This window comes from Carettochelys insculpta, chromosome 1 (genome assembly GCF_033958435.1).
Source record: "Carettochelys insculpta isolate YL-2023 chromosome 1, ASM3395843v1, whole genome shotgun sequence".
Classification (NCBI taxonomy): domain Eukaryota; kingdom Metazoa; phylum Chordata; order Testudines; family Carettochelyidae; genus Carettochelys; species Carettochelys insculpta.
In genome coordinates this window covers 280,275,713-280,297,857 of record NC_134137.1, presented here as the reverse complement: position 1 = coordinate 280,297,857, position 22,145 = coordinate 280,275,713, and the positions used below count along the sequence as shown (strand labels likewise).

The following is a 22,145-nucleotide window of genomic DNA, read 5'->3' as shown; positions in this document are numbered from 1 at the left end:
AATCGCAGCACTAAAACATTTCTAATACAGGTATAGAGCTAATATCTATAACCTTACATAAAAACATTGCACAAATATACAAGCACTACAAACAGATTAGTGAATCCCCAACTTTCATTAGACACCTCACTTGGCCCACCTGGCACAAGATTTCGTGCAAACTTAATGCAGTAGTTACAGAAATAGCTTTGTATTTATTGCAAAAATCCAGTAACATCACACTGGCACGGGGTATGTCTGCAATCTGTCAAATCAAACTGTACCTGACAGCAACCAACATGATCCTGTGATCCCTGCAGCAGAGCACACCAATGGGGACAAATCACTATCTCCCTCACAGTTAGTGGACAGCACTTGTGGATTTCTTGTCTCTTTAACAGGATGAGCTTCTCAATTACAGCCCGACAAGAAATCCCACCTTTGTTCTGCTATGGTACTAAAGGGGAATCCCTAAGTTCTATGCTGACACCAAAAAAAGGCACTTGTGGCAGATGGAGTGTTCCCATCGGGAGTGATACCTGAATAACTTAACCGGTTTAAGCCCATCCCTTTGCAATTGCAGTATAACTCTCTCATGTGGACAAAGCTTCCCCTCTGTGCAAACTGGCAATACTGAATTTCTATAGCACCTTCGAGCCAGGGACCTCTGAGCAAAGCACTGTATAGCCCTTAGAGAAGTGAGTGCCCCTCAAACACCCCTAGCACGGCAATGCCACGCCCATTTATAGCCATTAAGCTGAGATACAGCCAGAGCATGACTTGTCCCTGGGCACAGTAAGTTAGTAGATGAGAGGCAGAACTGTTGGCAAGGTTGGTCTTGTGGTGAAAATGCTGAACTAGGTCACAGAAGATCTGAGTTCAGCCCACTGACTACCACTCTGAGTCTCAGCTCCGCAGCTGGAAAAAGAAGCTTGTTCCTTCATCTTGTCTACTTCAGTTGTAAGCCAGCTGTAATTACAATTGCTGATGTCAAGAGGGAGGTTGCACCCCAACTTCCCCACTTTTCTTAGGCCAGGTCTACACTAGACGTGAAAGTCAATCATAGATACTCAATTCCAGCTACGACAATTGTGTAGCTGGAATTGATGTATCTACAAGCAACTTATCTGGCTGTCCTCGCTGAGGGAGGCCCATCGACCTCCCTTTCTCCTCACAAGACTGAGGCCTACAGGGGTCAACAGGCAGCCCCTAATAGTTCAATTTTGCACATCCCCACTAGATGCACGACATTGAAATCTGGAAGAGCAACATGACTGGGTCGATCTACCAGAGAGTGTAGATGTCCCCTTAGTCAAGTGTTCCTGAAAGCAAAGAGCTGATAGAGCTGCACACAGCTGGCCAGAGCTAAAGAACAGGCCCAGGAGTGCGTGTGTGTGGTTGGAACCTTCCAATCTGCACCACCCCCTGCTACTCCAGTCCTGATTTCTCTCTGCTCCCCACCCCGAAGCTTTCCCCATTGACCGGAAACACTGCTTGGTACCGCAAACCTGAGGTCTCCTAGCACAAACAGCTCCAGGGGCACGGGCAAAATTTGTGTACTGGGATGTTGAGAACTGCTGAACCCAAAACTGTAAATCCTGCATATAATGGAAACCAAGTCAGTGGATGCAGTAGCACCCCTGTATCCCAAGATCTATGAATAGCTCTGCCAACGCCTTTCACTTGTCTTCCGTGGTGCTGCCGAGGACTGCTAGCAATCCCTGTCCCCAAAGTTGAAAATGGGGATCCAGCCAAACAAGAAAAGTCATGTTCCTGTAATCACTGCCAATCAGAAACATGGTTTAACCACAGGCTGGCCTTGTGCACACAAGCAAGACTGAACAAGACACTAAGCTAGGACTCACCACACCTGCATTCTCTTCCCAGCCCTACTGCTTGTTTGCTGGGTCACATTGCCCCCGGTGCCTCATTTTCCACAGCTGTAGAATGGGAATGATTATTCTGATCTCCTGTGTCAAAAGGTCTATGGCTGAAAAGCACTGTGTAAAGAGAGCCCGCACAGATACACACTTTACATCGGCATTCTATCCACAAAAATGGTTTTGCAGGGCTCTACATATACTTATCATTGTGCTCCCCATTATACAGGTGGGATGTTATGACTTGATCCCCCATACAGTCATCTGGCCAGTGAGCCTGGTCCTTACTCAATTCATTCAATTTACTTTGGAGATCATCATGACCTCGTGCACTGATGACTGGCTAAGGAGCCCTGAATGAAAAATAATGACAACTGTGGGTGGTTTGAAAGTGGTTCCCATCTCTGTCAGTGAGCTGAGAGATATAATGTCAATGACATTTACAGAAACTACTGCATTCAGATGCGTGGCAGACACTACTAGTGAGGACGGATGACTGACACCAAGGGACATTACGAGTACAGAAACGGAGGCAGCAGGAGGATTCAATCATATACGAGGGGAAAAAAAATCGCAGACATTGCCACTTGGTTACCTGAAAACAAGAGGAAGAGTTTCCTAAACTGGTTCTACAGGCTGCGGAAAGGTCCACAAGGGAATAGAAACACCTCATCCTTTGGGGCAACGAAGGGTCCTGTGGTACCTTATAGACTAACAGAAAAGTTTAGAGCATGAGCTTTCGTGAGTTAACTCACTTCTTCAGATGCTGGTCCCGGAAATCTGCAAGGCCAGGTATAAATAGGCCAGAGCAAGGCTGGGGATAACGAGGTTAGCTCAGTCAGGCAGGCTGAGTTGTATTGTCATCAGTAGATCTGGAGGTGTGAACTCCAAGAGAGGGGAAGCTGCTTTTGTATTTAGCCAGCCATTCACAGTCTTTGTTTAATCCTGAGCTGAGGGTATTGAATTTGCAGATGAATTGTAGCTCAGCAATTTCTCTTTGGAGTCTGTTCTTGAAATTTCTTTGCTGCAGGATAGCTACTTTTAAATCTGCTACTGTGTGTCCTGGGAGATTGAAGTGCTCTCCTATGGGTTTTTGTATATTGCCATTTCTGATGTCTGATTTGTGTGCATTTATTCTTTTACATAGAGACTGTCCAGTTTGTCCGATGTATATGGCAGAGGGGCATTGCTGGCACATGATGGCATAAATTACATTGGTAGATGTGCAGCTGAATGAGCCCACAATGGTGTGGCTGATCCGGTTAGGTCCTGTAATGATGTTGCTGGTGTGTATATGTGGGCAGAGCTGGCAACGAGGTTTGTTGCATGGATGGGTCCCTGAGATAGAGTGACTGTGGTGCGGTGTATAGTTGCTTGTTAGGATTTGTTTTAGGTTGGCAGGTTGTCTGTGAGCAATGATAGGCCTGCCTCCCAAGGCCTGTGAAAGTGGGGGATCATTGTCCAGGATGGGTTGTAGATCCCTGATGATGCGCTGTAGAGGTTTTAGCTGAGGACTGTAGGTGATGGCTAGTGGTGTTCTGTTGGTTTCTCTCTTGGGCTTGTCCTGTAGTAGGAGGCTTCGTGGCACACGTCTGGCTCTGTTGATTTGTTTTCTCACTTCCTCAGGTGGGTATTGCAGTCTCAGGAATGCTTGGTGCAGATCCTGTAGGTGTTTGTCTCTGTCGGAGGGGTTGGAACAAATGCGGTTATATCTAAGTGCTTGGCTGTAAACGATGGATCGTGTGGTGTGTCTGGGATGGAAGCTGGAGGCATGGAGGTAGGAGTAGCGGTCAGTGGGTTTACGGTACAGGGTGGTACTGATGTGTCCATTGTGTATAAGCACGGTAGTGTCAAGGAAGTGGATCTCCTGTGTAGATTGGTCCAGGCTGAGCTTGATGTTGGGGTGGAAGTTGTTGAAGTCCCGGTGGAATTCCTCCAGAGTCTCCTTCCCATGGGTCCAGATGATGAAGATGTCGTCAATGTAGCGTAAATAGAGCCGGGGTGTTAGTGGACGAGAGTTGAGGAAGCGTTGTTCTAGGTCAGCCATGAAAATATTGGCATATTGAGGGGCCATGCGGGTACCCATAGCTGTGCCGCTGATTTGAAGTACCCGCATGGCCCCTCAATATGCCAATATTTTCATGGCTGACCTAGAACAACGCTTCCTCAACTCTCGTCCACTAACACCCCGGCTCTATTTACGCTACATTGACGACATCTTCATCATCTGGACCCATGGGAAGGAGACTCTGGAGGAATTCCACCGGGACTTCAACAACTTCCACCCCAACATCAAGCTCAGCCTGGACCAATCTACACAGGAGATCCACTTCCTTGACTCTACCGTGCTTATACACAATGGACACATCAGTACCACCCTGTACCGTAAACCCACTGACCGCTACTCCTACCTCCATGCCTCCAGCTTCCATCCCAGACACACCACACGATCCATCGTTTACAGCCAAGCACTTAGATATAACCGCATTTGTTCCAACCCCTCCGACAGAGACAAACACCTACAGGATCTGCACCAAGCATTCCTGAGACTGCAATACCCACCTGAGGAAGTGAGAAAACAAATCAACAGAGCCAGATGTGTGCCACGAAGCCTCCTACTACAGGACAAGCCCAAGAGAGAAACCAACAGAACACCACTAGCCATCACCTACAGTCCTCAGCTAAAACCTCTACAGCGCATCATCAGGGATCTACAACCCATCCTGGACAATGATCCCCCACTTTCACAGGCCTTGGGAGGCAGACCTATCATTGCTCACAGACAACCTGCCAACCTAAAACAAATCCTAACAAGCAACTATACACCGCACCACAGTCACTCTATCTCAGGGACCCATCCATGCAACAAACCTCGTTGCCAGCTCTGCCCACATATACACACCAGCAACATCATTACAGGACCTAACCGGATCAGCCACACCATTGTGGGCTCATTCAGCTGCACATCTACCAATGTAATTTATGCCATCATGTGCCAGCAATGCCCCTCTGCCATATACATCGGACAAACTGGACAGTCCCTACGTAAAAGAATAAATGCACACAAATCAGACATCAGAAATGGCAATATACAAAAACCCATAGGAGAGCACTTCAATCTCCCAGGAGACACAGTAGCAGATTTAAAAGTAGCTATCCTGCAGCAAAGAAATTTCAAGACCAGACTCCAAAGAGAAATTGCTGAGCTACAATTCATCTGCAAATTCAATACCCTCAGCTCAGGATTAAACAAAGACTGTGAATGGCTGGCTAAATACAAAAGCAGCTTCCCCTCTCTTGGAGTTCACACCTCCAGATCTACTGATGACAATACAACTCAGCCTGCCTGACTGAGCTAACCTCGTTATCCCCAGCCTTGCTCTGGCCTATTTATACCTGGCCTTGCAGATTTCCAGGACCAGCATCTGAAGAAGTGAGTTAACTCACGAAAGCTCATGCTCTAAACTTTTCTGTTAGTCTATAAGGTGCCACAGGACCCTTCGTTGCTCTACAGATCCAGACTAACACGGCTACCCCTCTGATACTCATCCTTTGGGAGTTTTAAAATTAGGCAGAAAAAAGCATAAGCAAACACACAGTCAGAACAGCCCTGCACACGTCTGAGGTGAGGAATGGACTGCATAGCCAAGGGGGTTTCCTTTTTAGCTTTGTCCTGACACGTCTGTTAGTTGTTAATGGCGACTGGGCCAGACCTTCTTCCCTGGGCAACTCTTCAAAGCCCCTTCGCCAACTTAGGTGTGAGCAGCAGGACTGCAGGCGACTGTGCCAGGTCATCCATTCTCCTTCTTTCTCCTGGAAGGTATCACAGCATACTCCAGTCACCAGGTAACTTTCCACTCCTCCCTATCCCCTCCCCGCTCACGCTGACTTTAATGGTGTTTCGGTTTGACAATGGAGAACCATAGACCATCTCTGCTCCCTCAGCTTAGCCAGGATTGGAGAGGCAGCAGGAACAGATTCCCCACTCTCTGCTGGCTGGTGAGCTCTTCCCTGCATGCTAAGCTGCTTGTCCAGTGAGAGGACAGTGGTGGTGACGTTGGCAGCAGTGGTAGGATGCCTTTAATCCACCCCAGCTGGGCGGGGTTGGGATTTGCGGGGAGCAGCCAGGCACTTCATCATAAGGAACTTCCAGTTACAGCTGTGGTGGGAAAGGATGGAGGAAAGAAAATCAGGGCCATCAGCGCGCACATAGTCTTTTCCTACCCCAGTGCCAGGACTTAGCATCACTGTTGTGTCAGTAATTATAGGATAAAATTCTGAAGTAGGCCATGATATTTGCTAAGACCCACTGTTCCAAAATGGAGTCTGGTAAGACCCCCCCGCCCCTCCAACCTCCACCCCATGCATCTGGGGAGGGCATCCTAGCTGGTGTACATAACTCCCTAGTCAGCCACATTCCAGGAAGGGACCCTGCGGGGAGGGGAATTGGACTACAGTTAAGGGCGATTGACACGATTCTTTTACTAACTTCTGCTTTGATCCTGCATTGCCTGCTTGCTTTGATTCTGTAGAGATAACCCGAATGGTCACGTCCACGTGAAGATGCCAGATGGGACATGGGTGTATTACAGACGAGATATCACCGCTTTACACATCCGTGTGGATGGCTGCACTCTTCAAATGACTTGTTGCTTATAGATAAAATGTTCTGTAAACTGCGCATGGAAACTCTTTGTAACTCCCAGATTGTTCATCAATGCATCTGCATTGCTCATTGATTGTTCATTGATGAGGCTCATTTCTTTACTGCCTGCTCCTATTCCTTCCTCTGCCTACCAGCTCTCTGTATAACCACTCATAACGTGACGCCTGTCAGTGCATTCTGAAACTCAAGCAAGTTCAGAATCACTCCGCCAGCTGGTTGTAATAAACCTTTTTTGCTTCACATACAGTATCCAGACTTTATTCCAACAGTAATAGTTTGGAAAAATACGATACTCCCACAGAGGGATGCCTATCCTATTTTTGTGCCCTCCTGTCACAGACAAAAGGAACAGTCCACAGTGTTAGTAACCAGGAGGGCCCATATGTTAGTCCTATTCCTGCCACTCCTTCTTTCAGTGAGCTTGGATAAGAGCTTTAGTTCCTACTGGTACAACGGTGCTAATAAGCCTGACCCCTTCCCCGAGATGCACACAAAGGGTTAATAGTGCAGCACACTCTGATGTTCTTGTACCAGAGAGGTAGCCGGGTTAGTCTGCATCTTCGAGAACAACAAGAAGTCCTGTGGCACCTTATAGACTAACAGATATTTTGGAGCATAAGCTTCTGTGGGCAAAGACCTGCTTCAGCAGATGGGCTCATGCATCTGACGAAGCGGGTCTTTGCCCACGAAAGCTTATGCTCCAAATATCTGTTAGTCTATAAGGTGCCACAGGACTTCTTGTTCTGATGTACTTGGTCACCCTTGCAGAGATGGAGCTGGATCCCTCTGCCCTTATAAAGGAAACTGGCTGTAACCTCTGCGAAGAGCTGGCCCTGGATGTCCATGCCCACTGTGAACAGGCCCAGCACGGGGCCCATCCTTACCAGATCGAGCACCTGAAACACGCCCCCATCTAGGACGCGGCTTGCCATTGGAAACACAAACGCAGCGTGAACCTCCGCAGCCACTAGTAAACCACTCCCTCCACCCCAATCCTGCACCTAGGCCACAATGTGGGTGACTTGCTGGGACAACACGAGTGACACCAAGCCTGTGAGAGCTCAGCCCAGCCCAGCCCAGCCCCACCTGGGCTCCTCTTTGGCCCGCAGCTGGTGATTCTCTCTTACAGCTCCTTGTAGACAGCATTGTGACCAGAGAGCCCCTCAGTCCAGCTTCCCCCGGGGAGCCTCTTCCCCAAGGAACCTGCCGTGGCTTGTGAATGCAGCCCCATGATGACAGCGTCAGGTGGAATGGTCCCCAAGCAGGTGGCACTCATGAATTATTACCCACATCGTCTTATTCACTTTTCCCTTTCTGACGTCATTCATCTGTGAGTCCATCTGCCTCCTGCTCGCTCCCAGCCACAATCAATATTAATAACAGTCAGCCTTTGCCCATCGGGTCTTTTCCAGAGGACTCAAGGGGCTTTACACAGGTGGGGAGGGTATCAATATTCCCCTGTTATAGAAGGGGAATCAGAGGCACAGAAAGCTCAATGGGTCAGTGCAGGGCTGGGAAGAAAAGAGGTTACCTGAATTCCAGTGCAATGCTCTGTTCCACTGCAGCTCTGCAGCTTCCATCCCTGCGAGCCTGGTGCTAATGCTTTTCTCCTCTGAAAGGTGCTCATCAGTGTTAAGTAGTTCACCCATCAGTGTTTCATTTAATTTTGGATGTTGCCTATATAGAAGGTTTCATCCACATTAACATGAATCAGCACGCAGTCGAATGACCTCCCTACACACAACGCACCATGCCATGGTTCAGGGTGAACTGACTGCCTAGGTAACAGTTTATTAAGCTCACTATGTACTGGGTTAGTGTGGACTATTGCTCGTGTGAGCACACTGCCCCTTTCTCACTAGCTTGGCAGCCTCCCAATGACTGTCCCACACAGTTTTGCAAGACACTGGGACTGGGCTGTTTGTTTACCTGTGTGCTCGCTTGAGCTCTGGGGTCAGGTTGACCAAATGAGACAAGACACTCTGGACTCTGCAATGAGTTCTGTATTCTGCAGTTCTGCAGCAGTGGAATCCACTCCTTACGTCAGGAATTAAACCTTTGTTTCAAGCAGATTCAGTCTCCAGGCCTTAGGAGGAAAGAAAGTCAGACAAACGTGTACTGGGTGTAAAGCAGGACGTGCTGCAGACAGCCTGAAACAAAAGCAATCATTGGACCAATTCAGCAAGAACATCTAGCCTAACTGGTATCTTTATCCTGAAACATCTAACTGCTCCCAAGGCCTTCCTGGGAGCCTACAGACATACCTGTCCCCTAACAAGATGCCAAAATACCCTGCTTCCAACCTGAGAACAGCAAGGAGTCATTTATGGATTGCCACTACAAAAATCTGCCATATGCTGAAAATTAGGCATTTCAGGGCAGTGTAAAACTAATTAAGTTTAATAGCTAGCATGAGAGAGAATATCATGCTGTGAATAAAAATAATCATTTTCAGATTGACTTTAGTACAAACGTGTATCAAGCTGCAGCAGAATCACCAATCTGCTGTGCCTGATTGCCACAGAATCCAGGGGGCTGGCTACAGAAATTAAGAAAAACTGGCCACAGAGCATACAGTTTTGAGGCAGTGCTTCCTCAGACCAAGGGGCATTTCCTAGGGGTGAGCTGTGAAAAGAGAATTCTCTCTGGAGTTGTTGCAGGACAAGTTGAGCACGTTTGAAAAACAACTCCAGGAGTGTGGGGATGATCACATCTCTGGGCGTACCACTCCCCTTGAGGCAAGCGCACATGAATCTCTGAAGGGGCTGCTGGATGCGCTGGTGTTTAAAAAATTATTACAATAATGCCCAGAGATCAGGATCCCATTGTTTGAGGCCCTGTAGAAATATATATTAAGGGTTCCAAAGAATTTAGCATCTATGACCCCCAATCCTGCAAATGTGCTGATCTTTAAAAGCATGAGTAATCCTTCTGATTGTAGTGAAACTAAGCGCCTGCTGTAAAGTCCACAGGATTGGGGCTAAATGGACGAGACAAGGGGTGTGAAAAAGGAAGTATTACTGCCTTCCCCCCTTCCCCCACCGACACACACAGACTGTGAACAGAGGCACAGAGGGAATTAAGCATCTTTTTCCAGGACACACGCAAAGCATGTGGGACAACTGGAACTGAACCCAGATTTAAAATTAATGCTTTCTTGACATTCTATACCTTTACTATACTATATCCTCTCCTTCTTTCTACACTATTCTTTACTTCTTCATCCGTGCCACCTGGGCCAAATCCAGCCCTCGGGCAGTTCCACTGAAGTCAAAGCTATTTCACCCCCTTACATCCAGACTACGCAGAGCCCTGAGATTTCATTTTTCCCCTCTCTCTAGGCTTTGATTCCCTCTAAAGCAGCTCTTTATTTTCCCATGAGCGCTGTAAAGCATTGCTGGGGAAGATAGCAGTGTGGAAGGGGGTTGGGGAGCAAGACAAGCTCCTTGCTAGGTCCCTACAGCCTGACACTTTGCACATGCTACCTATATAGTTTGCTTATCTTTGCTGTGAGCATGCAACCGTTGCTCCCACTTCCCTGTTGTGGGTTAGTTTAGCCCTCCTGCTGAGCCAGAATGCACACACCCCCATCTGGACAATAGGAAGGCCAAACAATAGGTCCAGCCTAAAGCCAAAACCCCGAATCCAGTCTTTTCTCTAGCATCTAGATCAAAAAGTTGTTCTGAGAGCTTAGCTGCAGTATTGAGCTGTGGTGGGATGGCTGCACTGCAGTACACGCTTGCCACTGTGCCTAGCCTGTGCCAGCTGATTCAGAATGGAAAGGCTCAGTCTGCAAGGCTATTTAATTAAAATAGACATTGCTACTCAGGCTGAAGCCTAAGCTTTGGGACCCTCCCACCTCCAAACATCCCAAAGCCCAGGCTGCAGGTCAAGCCCAGCTATTTATACTGCAGTTAAATAGCCCCTCACTCCTCCCACCCTGTCCCCAGCCTCCAAGCTGGCACAGACCAGCCACAGGTTTGTATTTGCAGAGTAGACATAGCCTCAGAATCAGGGGAACTCAAAGGTCCTAGCCCAGGGAAGATGTCAAGGCTAGTTAAGGACACCCCCGACTCCTCTCACCAGGAGATAACCTCCCGCCTGCTTCTCCACCATCCCTTAATTCTTCTCCTCAGGACTTGCCGCTCCAGGCAAAGCACAGTCCTCTTCTCAGGGGCCATTGTCTGGGTGTCTTTTTAAGAGTTCTTCAAGCTCCCCCAGGGCCTTGAACTGAGAAACTGGGAACAACAGATCCTGTCTTCCCTACCCATCTCTTCTTTCTCCAGCTAAAGAAACCCACCCATTTCCCTGTCCAGGGACAGGAGAGATATAACCATTTCCCTTCGCTGGACTTCTATACAGCTGGCCCACTTCCCAGCATTCTTTGCCAGCATGTCCCCATGCCCCACAGGTCTATCCTGTGGTCTCTGGTGATGTTCTCAGGTTGGAGGCCCCTGTGGTCTTTAGCCTAATTTCAGTTCTGCTCAATATGTTCTCCTCATAAAATTTCATTTTCTAGTGGGTATGGGGTTCCCCTCTTCCTGCACCATTGTGTAATATTCCTCTCTGTTCTGGCACAACTGCATTTCTGAGTTACAAAATGATTGCTACAGATCAGTAATCTGTAAAGCCAGCAGGGTGCTTTGGGATCCTCAGCAGTCAGACCCTGTAGAAATCAGTCATTATTGTGGTGTGAGTACCGTGTGTAACCTCTGTTGGAATTCCTTTCCTGTGCCCTCCCACTGTAGCCCCAAGGACAGGTGCTCTCTGTAAGCAGAGAGCCCAGCTGTTACAGGCAAGTGTTCACTGATGTCGCTCCCAAGCCTCTGTTCAAAGGATCTCTTGATATGGAAAGTTTGCTGGCCTCTGAGGTCTCTACTGATCAAGAATGCCAGTTGTGCTGATCTGAGACCTGAAACATCAGAGGAACCTGGCTTGGAGCACAGTGCTCCATCCTGGGGTCTTAGCCATTCAAAAGGCTTTGAAAGAGCATAACACGGTATGAAAGGCTAGGATTCCTGTCAGACTGTACAGCTTTCAGTTTCTCCTCTCTCTTCCACTTCCTAGGTGGCTGTTTCATCTCTCTCAGTGCATCCCATCGCCTGTCAGTGTGAATAAAACAAACTCCTCCATCCTCTAGTCTCTTTGTTGCTTTGCCTAGGAACTGCATTGATTTATTTATTTCACTCTCCCTTTGCCCTCCATCAAGCCCTTGCCTCTTGGTTTCTCCTCTTACATCTGGGTGAAGCAAATACATGTTTTAATATGGCTAAAGGTAAACTAGGGGCACTTTGATGGGGGTAGAGGGGCTGCTCTATCCTGGGACGCAGTAACACAAAAAGATTTGGGAGTTGTAGTGGATAATGAGGAGAAAAAGTGCTCCCAGTGGGATGCTGTGGGCAAGAGGTCTAACACAATCCTGGGATATACAAACAGGAGACTACAGAGTTAGAGTAGGAAGGTTATTTTACCTTTATGATGTGATCGCTGCTGGAATATTGGGTCCAGACCTGGGTCCACAGTTCAAGGATGTTGATCACCAGAGAGAGTTCAGAAAAGAGCCAGGAGAATAATTAAAGGGTTAGAAAACCTGCCTTATTGTGACTGAGCCCCCTGAGTCTATCTCAGGGGTGTGCAGTAGTTTTTGCTGGGGGTGGGGCATGAATTTTGGAAAGGCATCAGGGACCACACCGTGCCTATTAATGAAATTACTCACCATCTGTTGCAGAGGTGGGCAGGATGTGGCCCACAATCTGGACCCCACCTGTGGGTCGCATCTGGCTGCTTACTATTTATAACCCACTGCCAGGTTAGCGGTGGGGACCCAGAGCTGGGGGCTTTTTAAATTGCTGCAGGAACCGCGGGTGGTGGCCAGGCAGGGTAGTGTTGGGGACGCGGGCTGGGAGCCATGAGCATGGAGCCCTTTAAATTGGTGACACTTAAAAGGCACCTAGCGCCCTCCACTACTGCTCTGCCTGGCCACCACCTGCGGTTCCTGTGGCTATTTAAAAAGCCCATGGCTCCTGGTCCCCACTGCTACCCCGGCAGCAGGATATAAATAATATGCAGACCAGATGCAGCCTATGGGCCTGATCCAAATGTTAGGCAGGCCAGATCCAGGCCCTGCTTCTTATCTTGCCCAGCCTGGTCTCTCTACTCAGCTTATCAAAGAGAAGGTTAAGGACTGACTCGATGTCAGTCTATAAATATCATTGAGGGAACAATATTTAATAATGGGCTCTTCAATCACACTGAAGCCGTGTCTACACGTGCACGCTACTTCGAAGTAGCGGCACTAACTTCAAAATAGCACCCGTCACGGCTACACGCGCCGGACACTATTTCAAAGTTAACTTCGACGTTAGGCGGCGAGACGTTGAAGTCGCTAACCCCATGAGGGGATAGGAATAGCGCCCTACTTCGACATTCAACGTCGAAGTAGGGACCGTGTAGTCGTTGTGCGTCCCGCAACTTCGAAATAGTGGGGTCCGCCATGGCGGCCATCAGCTAAGGGGTTGAGAGATGCTCTCTCTCCAGCCCCTGCGGGGCTCTATGGTCACCGTGTGCAGCAGCCCTTAGCCCAGGGCTTCTGGCTGCTGCTGCTGCAGCTGGGGATCCATGCTGCAGGCACAGGGTCTGCAACCAATTGTCGGCTCTGTGGATCTTGTGTTGTTTAGTGCAACTGTGTCTGGGAGGGGCCCTTTAAGGGAGCGGCTTGCTGTTGAGTCTGCCCTGTGATCCTGTCTGCAGCTGTGCCTGGCACCCTTATTTCGATGTGTGCTACTTTGGCGTGTAGACGTTCCCTCGCAGCGCCTATTTCGATGTGGTGCTGTGCAACGTCGAAGTTGAACATCGACGTTGCCAGCCCTGGAGGACGTGTAGATGTTACTCATCGAAATAGCCTATTTCGATGTTGCTACATCAAAATAAGCTATTTCGATGTTGGCTTCACGTGTAGACGTAGCCTGAGAAAGCTAACACATAACCCAACAGCTAGATGTGGAAGCCAGACAAATTCAGATTGGAAACAAGGTGTAATTTTTTGATGGCGAGAGCAATTAGTCATTGGGGCAATTTCCAACGGCCATGGTAGACTGACCACCACAGACAACTTTCAAACCAAGAGTTACCGTTTTTCTAAAAGACTGCTCTAGAGGAGTTATCGTGGACAGTGTTATAAAGGAGAACAACTCGCTGATCACAGTGGTTCCTTCTGGCCTTGGAATCGCTCTTTCCACACCTCTCCATGGAATTCCAATGAAGCCCTCAGCTCCTCCCTGAAACGTTCAACCCTAACCCCTACATATCATTATGCAGCATGTGTTGGGACACATTTTCACCCCCCATTAGTAATCCAGTTTCGTCAGGGTGCTCATATAATCCCTGATTGCTCCTCGCCTCCCGTCCCAAATGGGAATAAGCCCCACTGTGTTCAGTGACTGTGCAGAATGCATCTGACGAAGCGGGTCTTTGCCCACGAAATCTTATGCTCCATAGTATCTGTTAGTCGATAAGGTGCCACAGGACTTCTTGTTTTTTCTTGAAGATACAGACTAACACGGGTACCTGTCTGGTACTTGTGCAGAATGGAGAATAAGAACACAGACAAGGCGACAAATTCACCAAGATTTATTAATCTCACACAGGAGAGAAATCCCAGCAGCTCCTCAGAAACAACAATCCCCTCTGCCCTAAGCCCTGCAAATTACAGCTCATCCCCTCACTGTTTTCTGTCTGATGGGGTCAGCACTAGGGGGTGTTCAGCCACTCTATTCTCAAGGCACTGTTGTTTCAATGGGGGTGGCCCAGCTGCCTTAACAATGAAACATTTCACTGAGATTGCCAGGCTGGGTGGAACTGGGTGCAGTGGTCAGAAAAAGGGAGGGTTCCAATGTGACTTTACTGAGGTCGGGGGGGGGGGCAAGCAGTGGAACAGCGCCTTAACAATGGATGCTGACATCCTGTGCCAGTGGTTATCAAACAGAAGAGTGAATTCCTCCCCCATGATCCCATCCCACTAATCAATCCTGTCCCAAGTCTTGTCTTCCAGCCACTTGAGATTTCCATGAAAACAAAGGGGCATTAGGATAGTACAGAGAAGTAAAGATTATTCTAAACCCACTTTGCTGCCATGGGAGCAGTTGCTTGGTGTCTTCTCCTCTGAGCCTGGTCAAGACCAATTGGCCTTTTGTTGCCTGAAGCCTCATCTCAACAGCTAATTTCGCAACCCGGTTAAGCCCTCCAGTATTAACTACTCCTGCTGGTGTTAACTACTCCGTGGTATCACCCACAGATCGGATCATAGTTATAGTCACACTGAAGAAACATCTGACATAAGCAGCACACAAAGAGCAGAGAGCAGCTTGGGGTATGTCAGATTAGCCGTCCAGAAGAGCCTCTGGAAATAAAAACCTCCCAAACTGGGTATAACCAGCAAATAACATCAAGGAGTGACGGATGCTTCATCCTGATGCCAGAAGCCACTCCACAGAACATCTGCACGCTTTCAAAGAGAATACAGCAAACACCACTTTAGAACAAGCTAAAGAGTGGGACCCATCCTGCCCTTTACCTGGGTGGGCACCCAGCAGATCTTTTTCAATCTGTTGCAGACACATCAGATCACAAGACAGGGAAGAGACAGTCATTTTTGTGGCTAGCACTGGCAGCAGCAAACCTGGAACACCACATTGAATTCTGGGAATCACAGAGCCTACAAGATATTGATGGATTGGATGCAGGTCTGAGAAGGCCTGGCAGCAATGATTTATGAGAAGAGATGGAAAGAATTAAATTACTTGTAGCTTAGCTAAAGGGGAGGAGAGTAGAATAGACTCTTAGCTATTTGAATGGTGTAAACACCAAAGAAGCAGAGGAATTTAGGGTGGAACAAAGAGGTGTAGCTAGATAACACGGAATGAATTTTGAGAGGAACCACAGACAATATTAGGAAACATGGATAGCAAGATATACTAGCTTTAGGAAGAGTCCCAGGAGACGTGAGTGAAAGCTCCATTGCTTGGGCCATCTAAAATAAGACTGGACAAAGCCACAGGAAGCGTCTTGCAGGAAACAATCCTGTTTTGCCAGCATGGCGGGAAGATCCAATTTAATAAGTCAACCGAGCTTTTCCCTCTCAAACTTCTGTAAGTCTATCAGCATACGTGGGAGGGGATGCAGATGCAGTAAAATCAGGTTCTCCATTTTCTATTTGCGACATAAAAAAACGGTTTAATAACAGTGACTGTGGTAGAATTAATATAATAAGATATAGATATGGTCTGCTGACTTCCTTCTAGCGGAGGCCTGGGGCTCGAACTGCAAACGAGGCCCTTTCTGATACAGAGTGGGGTAGCTGGGGAAGAACGAATAGCACTGGAGCATGGCCTACCCTGCTGGGAGTTACTAGAGTGGAGAAGACACACAGGCAGTGAAGAGAATTCACTGCTTGCAACATCAGACACATTGCCTACTTTTCTAGTGATGGAGTTGTTCAACACACACACACACAGAGTATTCCCAACCCCAGTGCAAACAAAATCACTGTCTTCACATATAGCCAGGGCCTACACTCCTAAGGGAGTGTGGGGCTTAGTACAATGCCCCCCTGTCCTCCCTCATCCCATCCCTGCTCTGCCCTGCCTCCACTCCCGCCAAGCCCTCTCCCCTGAGTGACCAGCAGCTTAGTCAACAATGCTGCAGGAGTGTATGGGGGGAATACTGGGGGATTTTACTAGGGAAGCCTGGGGCTAACAGCAGGGGTTGAGTCCAATGATCCCTCTAATCTTTTTCACCAATGTGTGGATCTTTTTCCAGCCCTGTGCACAAGAAGTTTTTGTGTGCACTAAGGCATGAGCAAATGTGCACCACCAACAGAAACACAAAACCTAACTGTGGGCGCCCTGCTGATTAGCTGGGCAGCATTTGAACCTCTCCTGGGTAGCCACACAAACGTCCAACCTACAGGGAACACTGGTTGCACTCACTGCAGTGATGGGAAATGGGCAGCATGGCCCCAGCCCGCTCTGCTCCCCTGAGCCTGGCTCCCAGCCGTGTTGCTTGCAGGAGCAGTGTGGGATGGGGACAGATTGCTCCATTTCCCACTTCCACAGTAAAGAGGAGCAGCCCAGCAGAGAGATGGCAAAGCAGAGCTCCACTTCCTGTAGTTCCCACCGCCACTGGTGAGTGTGGGGACTGGCCCAACTCCTGCTGCTCGCCCCAGCCACTCCCCACAGTAATCCCCCAGACTGCCCTGAGCCCCAAAGTGTAAGGCCAAAGGCAGACATGCTGCACTGTCCTAGGGATGGGTCAGCTTTGCACACAGACATATTCTTCCAGCGACTTCCCCTGCAGCCATTCTGATACCACATTACGGCCCATAGGTGCTGACTTCCCCTGCAACAAGGGGATGTGTGCTCAGCCCCCACTCCAGCCTCTCCCACAAGCCCTCACCCTGCCTCTTCCTGCCTGCACCCCTTCTTCCATGCCCCCGCCGTGCCTGTTCTTGCCCCATCCCATCTCCTTTCCTCAACACAGTACATCCACACTCCTCTCCTCCCTCCCAGGACATGCAGAACCCCATGAAACAGCTGTTTACCATGGGCAGGACAGGTGGCTGCTGGCAGGCAAGTGGTGCAGGGGAGGAAGGAAGAGCTTGGCTGAGAGTGGGTGATGAGCACTTGCTAATTTTTCCCTGTGGTGCTCCAACCATGGAGTCCGTGCCGAGGCTACAGCCTATGTTTTCCAAGGGGGTAAATCAATTTTGCTTGTCTCAATTTTCCAGTACCCAAGCTGCCATGCAAAATTAATTGTCACCCACGCAGTCAACCACGGGTATTCCCCCTACACATTTAATCCTACAGTCGAAAACATCGGCTTAAATGTGCACAGGGAATATTCCCTGACTGACTGCAAGCAACAGACACACAGAGAGGGCTTATCAAGGGGCTAGTGCAACAATCTAGTTTATCTCAAGAGGGAATTTCAGATCCTTGAACCACAATATATGGGTAGTGTACTAGATTACAGAGCTAATTATGTGGGATCATATTGTATATGGTGGTAAAACTCCTTCCCTGTTTCTACTTGCCACACACTTTCATTACAATGCACAGGACAGTGGCAGTCCAGCTCTTTCCTCAGTGATCATGCAGCATCTAGTTTTCCCGTATCTCTTATTTTTATGTTAGCATGCTCCTCCTTTTTGAATTTCCATTGGTGGATTCCACTGCTTTGAGAAGAATGGTGCAAGTAAGTGCAGGAGAGTGGAACAATCATAAAGAACCCATGGCAGACACCATTAAGGTTAGCCATCGTGGGAGTGCAATTTCCCAGTGGCTACCTTGTTCCCTCAGCTCACAGACTCAGGGTAGAAGGGTGACTCCCTCACTGGATTAACTGTTTCTCATCTTGGTTTCTGTAGCTATCGTGAACAGCCAGCAAACCCTCAGGTCTCTCTGGTGAGGTCACAGCCAGTGGGTTGCCAGTCGGTACAGAACTTTCTTCAGAGAGCAGTCATCTTTGGGGAGAGACTGTGGCGTCCTGTAGCTGATGAGTCCCTGCCTCAGGAAGATGGTTGTCTTCAGCATCTTTCTGCAGCCAGACGAGGCAGCACCTGGAATTCTCCTCCTGGACCTGCGTGACCTCACTGTTCCCCCCATACACTCCCACAGCATTGTTGACTAAGTTGCTGGCCACATTGGTCACATGGATTTTATTGCCCGCTCTCTTCTTCTCCCTGCCCTTGTTCTGGAAGAGGAGGCAAGTGAAGACCTGCTTGAACTTCTTGCGGAAGTGCTTAGAAATGAGGGCATAGACAATGGGATTGAGGCAGGAATTGGCATATGACAGGCAGTGGGAGACTAAGCGGCAGGCGTAGGTAGCTCGGTTAAAGGGGAAGTGACCAAACCAGAAACATAGGATGACTAGGTGGTGAGGCAGCCAGCAGAGGCAGAAGAGTACTGCCACAGCCACAATCATCTTGGTGACCTTGCACTTGGCCTTACGGGACTCTGAGGTTCTCTCGACAGGGTCTACAGAGCTCCACAGGAACTTGATGGTCCTGGCATAAGCCAAGCTGACCACAACCACAGGCAGGAGGTATCCAAACACAAAGGTGAGGATGTCCAGAATCTTCCGGCGCTGGTCTTCCCAGATGGGCACACAGACGGGCACCCCGCGGTAGTGAACAATTTGGTAGTAGCTGAGGTAGGGCCCTGCAAAAAGCAGTGACAGGGTCCAGATCACTATGATGGCAACCGCTGCACTCCTGGAGGTCCGGAGATCGCGGGATTTCAGTGGGTAGCGAATGGCCAGATACCTGCCAGGAGGGGTGGGGCAGAGTTTAAACAAAAATCGAAAGGCCAAACAAATGTGTCAACAAAAGAACTTCACTGTCACTGTCCTGCTGTTTCAAGCAGCCCCTCCCCACAGCTGTCCCCAAGGGGCCTTTTGTCTCCCCTACTCCACTTCTTGGGAGGGAGTGTGAAGCAAAAACCCTCTAGGCAACTCGATCTTCCCTTCTTCCATCACCCAATGCAAGCACTCTTCCTCCCAGCCCCTCCTCCACCCAATGGACATTTTGATCCTCCTCAGCCAGCTGCTGGAGAGCTTCCAGTTTCTTCACCAGCACCATGCTGCTTTGGACCCTGGGGGACAGCTGGGTTGGAAAGCAGAAATCCAGTCTCAATCCACTGCTGTCTGGGAGAACAAACCAACCTCTCCCCAACAAGGAAGAGAAAAGGCTGGGTAAACAGCTTGTGGGAGAGCTTGTTTTGGGGGCTGAGAGAGGAGAGGACTAGAAGGTGAGGAGCAAAAGAGAAGCGAAGGAGAGAAGAAAGGGAAATGGGGAAGATGGATAACAAGAGAAGTTTAGAGGGGAAAGGAGAATACATGGAGCTGAGAGGGAAGTTCTGTAGGTGGGTAATGACAGGAGAGTCGTGGAATGAATTGAGAGAGGGATTGGAGGTATATGGTGAGGGAACCTTGTGGAAAGGGTCAGGGTGGATCTGCTAGGGCTATGGTTGAGAGTAAGACCACATGCATGGCCCTGCACAGTAACTGGCCATTGGGTCAGAAATAGAGAACAATGACAAATGGCCACAGGGGATCATACCTCAGACACAGTGAGTGACTCTGTCCTGGTTGATTTGTGCCCACTCCTGACAGACCCAGCGTCTGCCTTTCTCCTACCCTTGCTTTACCATGCCCATCAAGTCTCTGGAATTGAAGCAAGAGACTTAAACAATGAATGGGCGGTGGGGGGGGCGTCGTCATCTTACCTGTCAACGGAGACGGCTGCCAGTGTGAAGCTGCTGGCATACATGGTGAGGTAGATGAGGAAGTGCACAGCCTTGCAGGCAAAAGGGCCGAAGAGCCACCCATCCAGCGTGTAGATGGTGGCCTGGAAGGGGACGCAGCAGATAATGAAGCACAGGTCTGCCACGGCCAGGTTGAGGATGAACAGATTGGTGGTGTTGTACTTCACCCGGCCATTGTGTAGCAGCACAACCAACACCAGCCCATTGCCCACTGTGCCCAGGAGGAAGATGAGGGAGAAGACCACAGGAACGATGATGCCTGCAGCACGCACCTCCAGGCTGCTGGAGGAGGCATTCCAGCTCTCTGGCATCTGTCCATCTGACAGCGGGCCTGGCCAGGGTGGGAAGAGAGTACACCAGTAAGGCCTCTGAGCCTCTCCAGTGTTTCTGCTGGGTGTCAGAGGCAAAGGAACATGACTCAGTGGAGGCCACAGCAGCTGCTGTCAATACAGCACCTATTCACACTGCCCAGGTAGTGAGAGAAAACGGCCCCTTGTGGTTTCTCATCAAGGCAAGCTCATGGACCTCCTAGTGAGAGGTCCTAGTATGCCCCAGGGCTATGTTAATGTAAGGAGTTGTGGTGGCTTAAGGGCTACGCAGTGAACAGGTCCCTGCCCTTCCAGGGGTCCCACTGCCCTCATCCCAGGCCCCATCCCTGCTCCCCTGTCTGTGGTCTTCTTTGAGTCTGGTGCCCAACGGCTGTGGCAGGGGCTGAGGTTCCTAAAGGTTCTTCCACCGCAGCTTGGAAAGCTGTGCTTTGGCTCCCTCTCCTGGGCCAGACTAAAGAGAATCCCCACAAGCCTCCCTCAGAGGCCAGAGGGATTTGCCATGGCTTGAGAAGGTCACAGGCGCGAAGGAGTTTGGCTGGGATGCTTTGGAGACAGGGAATGGGGCAGGTGGAACCTGAGTGGGGCAGGAGCTGTTACTTCACATAGGCTATGTCTACACTAGCACACTACGTCGAAGTAGCCTATTTCGAAGTAAGGACATCGAAATAGGCTACTTCGACGCATATCGTCTACACGTCCTCCAGGGCTGGTGCCATCAACGTTCAACGTCGAAGAAGCGATGGGGAACATCGAAAGGAGCCGCCCCGGAAGAAAATGTGGAGCATCCACACACACAAGCACTCTCCGTCGAAATAAGGGGCCAGCAAAGCCCCAAACCGCTCCCTTAAAGGGCCCCTCCCAGACACACTTGCCCTACACAGCACAAGATCCACAGAGCCAACAACCAGTTGCAGACCCTGTGCATGCAGCATAGACCCCCAGCTGCAGCAGCAGCAGCCAGAAGCCCTGGGCTAAGGGCTGCTGCACGCAGTGGCCATAGAGCCCCACAGGGGCTGGACAGAGCATCTCTCAAGACCTCAGCTGATGGCCGCCATGGAGGACCCCGCTATTTTGAAGTAGCAGGGCACGGATTGTCTACACACACCCTACTTCGACGTTAAACGTCGAAGAGGGCGCTATTCCCATCTTCAGATGGGAATAGCAATTTCGACATCTCACTGCCTAACGTCAATTTCAACGTCCAAATAGCACACGGCACGTGTAGATACGACGCGTGCTATTTCGACGTTGTGGCAGCTACTTCGAAGTAGCTGGCTAGTGTAGACGCAACCATAGAGTCCCACAAAAATCAAGGAGCAGCTCTGGTCAGAACCAACACATACCCAGTGAAAGCCGAGAAAGGTAACACATGCAGTGGCATTCGGCATGAGACTGCAGTACCTTTGCTGGCAGCTAGGAGTCAAACCCTAGCCTGCTACCACACCAGAGCAACGCAGAAGGTCATAACTTTTGACACCTTGCTCAACTAAGAACAAGGCCTCCTGCTAATGCCCTTTTGGGTCCCAAGATCCAATCTTTTGTTAGATGTCAGCCCTCAATAAGCTGATATAACAATGACACCAAGATATGCAAAGTCTCTTCGTCCACAATGACATAATTGACTGGATTTCTACTGGGATCAGCCAGTCAGGATTTGCTTGGCTTTTGGTCACTCCAGTGACCATAGCTGTGCTGAATTCAACACATCCTACTCCACCAGCCAACACTGCATGGGTACAAGTACCAAGGATGGTACTGCCAGGCACTCTTTGACCCTCTTTACTCCATTACACTCCAAAAACCTTTGAACCTCATGGGATTTCTTGTTCAAGTGAGTTTCAATCTCAGCTTTCCTTTGTCAGGGCTCAGCAGAGGCTCCTGTGGAAGGAGGGGGCACCCTGGGAGGTAGGAGAAGAGGGACCCTGGATCTTCTATCCCCACAGCATCACCGAACCAGCTCTGATAGCAAAGA

At 49.4% G+C, this 22,145-nt stretch overlaps 1 protein-coding gene across 1 annotated transcript; it reads right to left on the bottom strand.

Moving 5' to 3' along the window:
• Positions 1-18,039: 18,039 nt before the first annotated feature.
• Positions 18,040-20,155, bottom strand: GALR3 (galanin receptor 3). The gene is made up of 2 exons (XM_074983894.1): positions 19,806-20,155; positions 18,040-18,844 (listed from the first exon to the last, which is right to left on the bottom strand). The coding sequence occupies exons 1-2, from the start codon at positions 20,153-20,155 to the stop codon at positions 18,040-18,042; spliced, it is 1,155 nt and encodes a 384-aa protein (XP_074839995.1).
• Between the last annotated feature and the right edge of the window lie 1,990 nt (positions 20,156-22,145).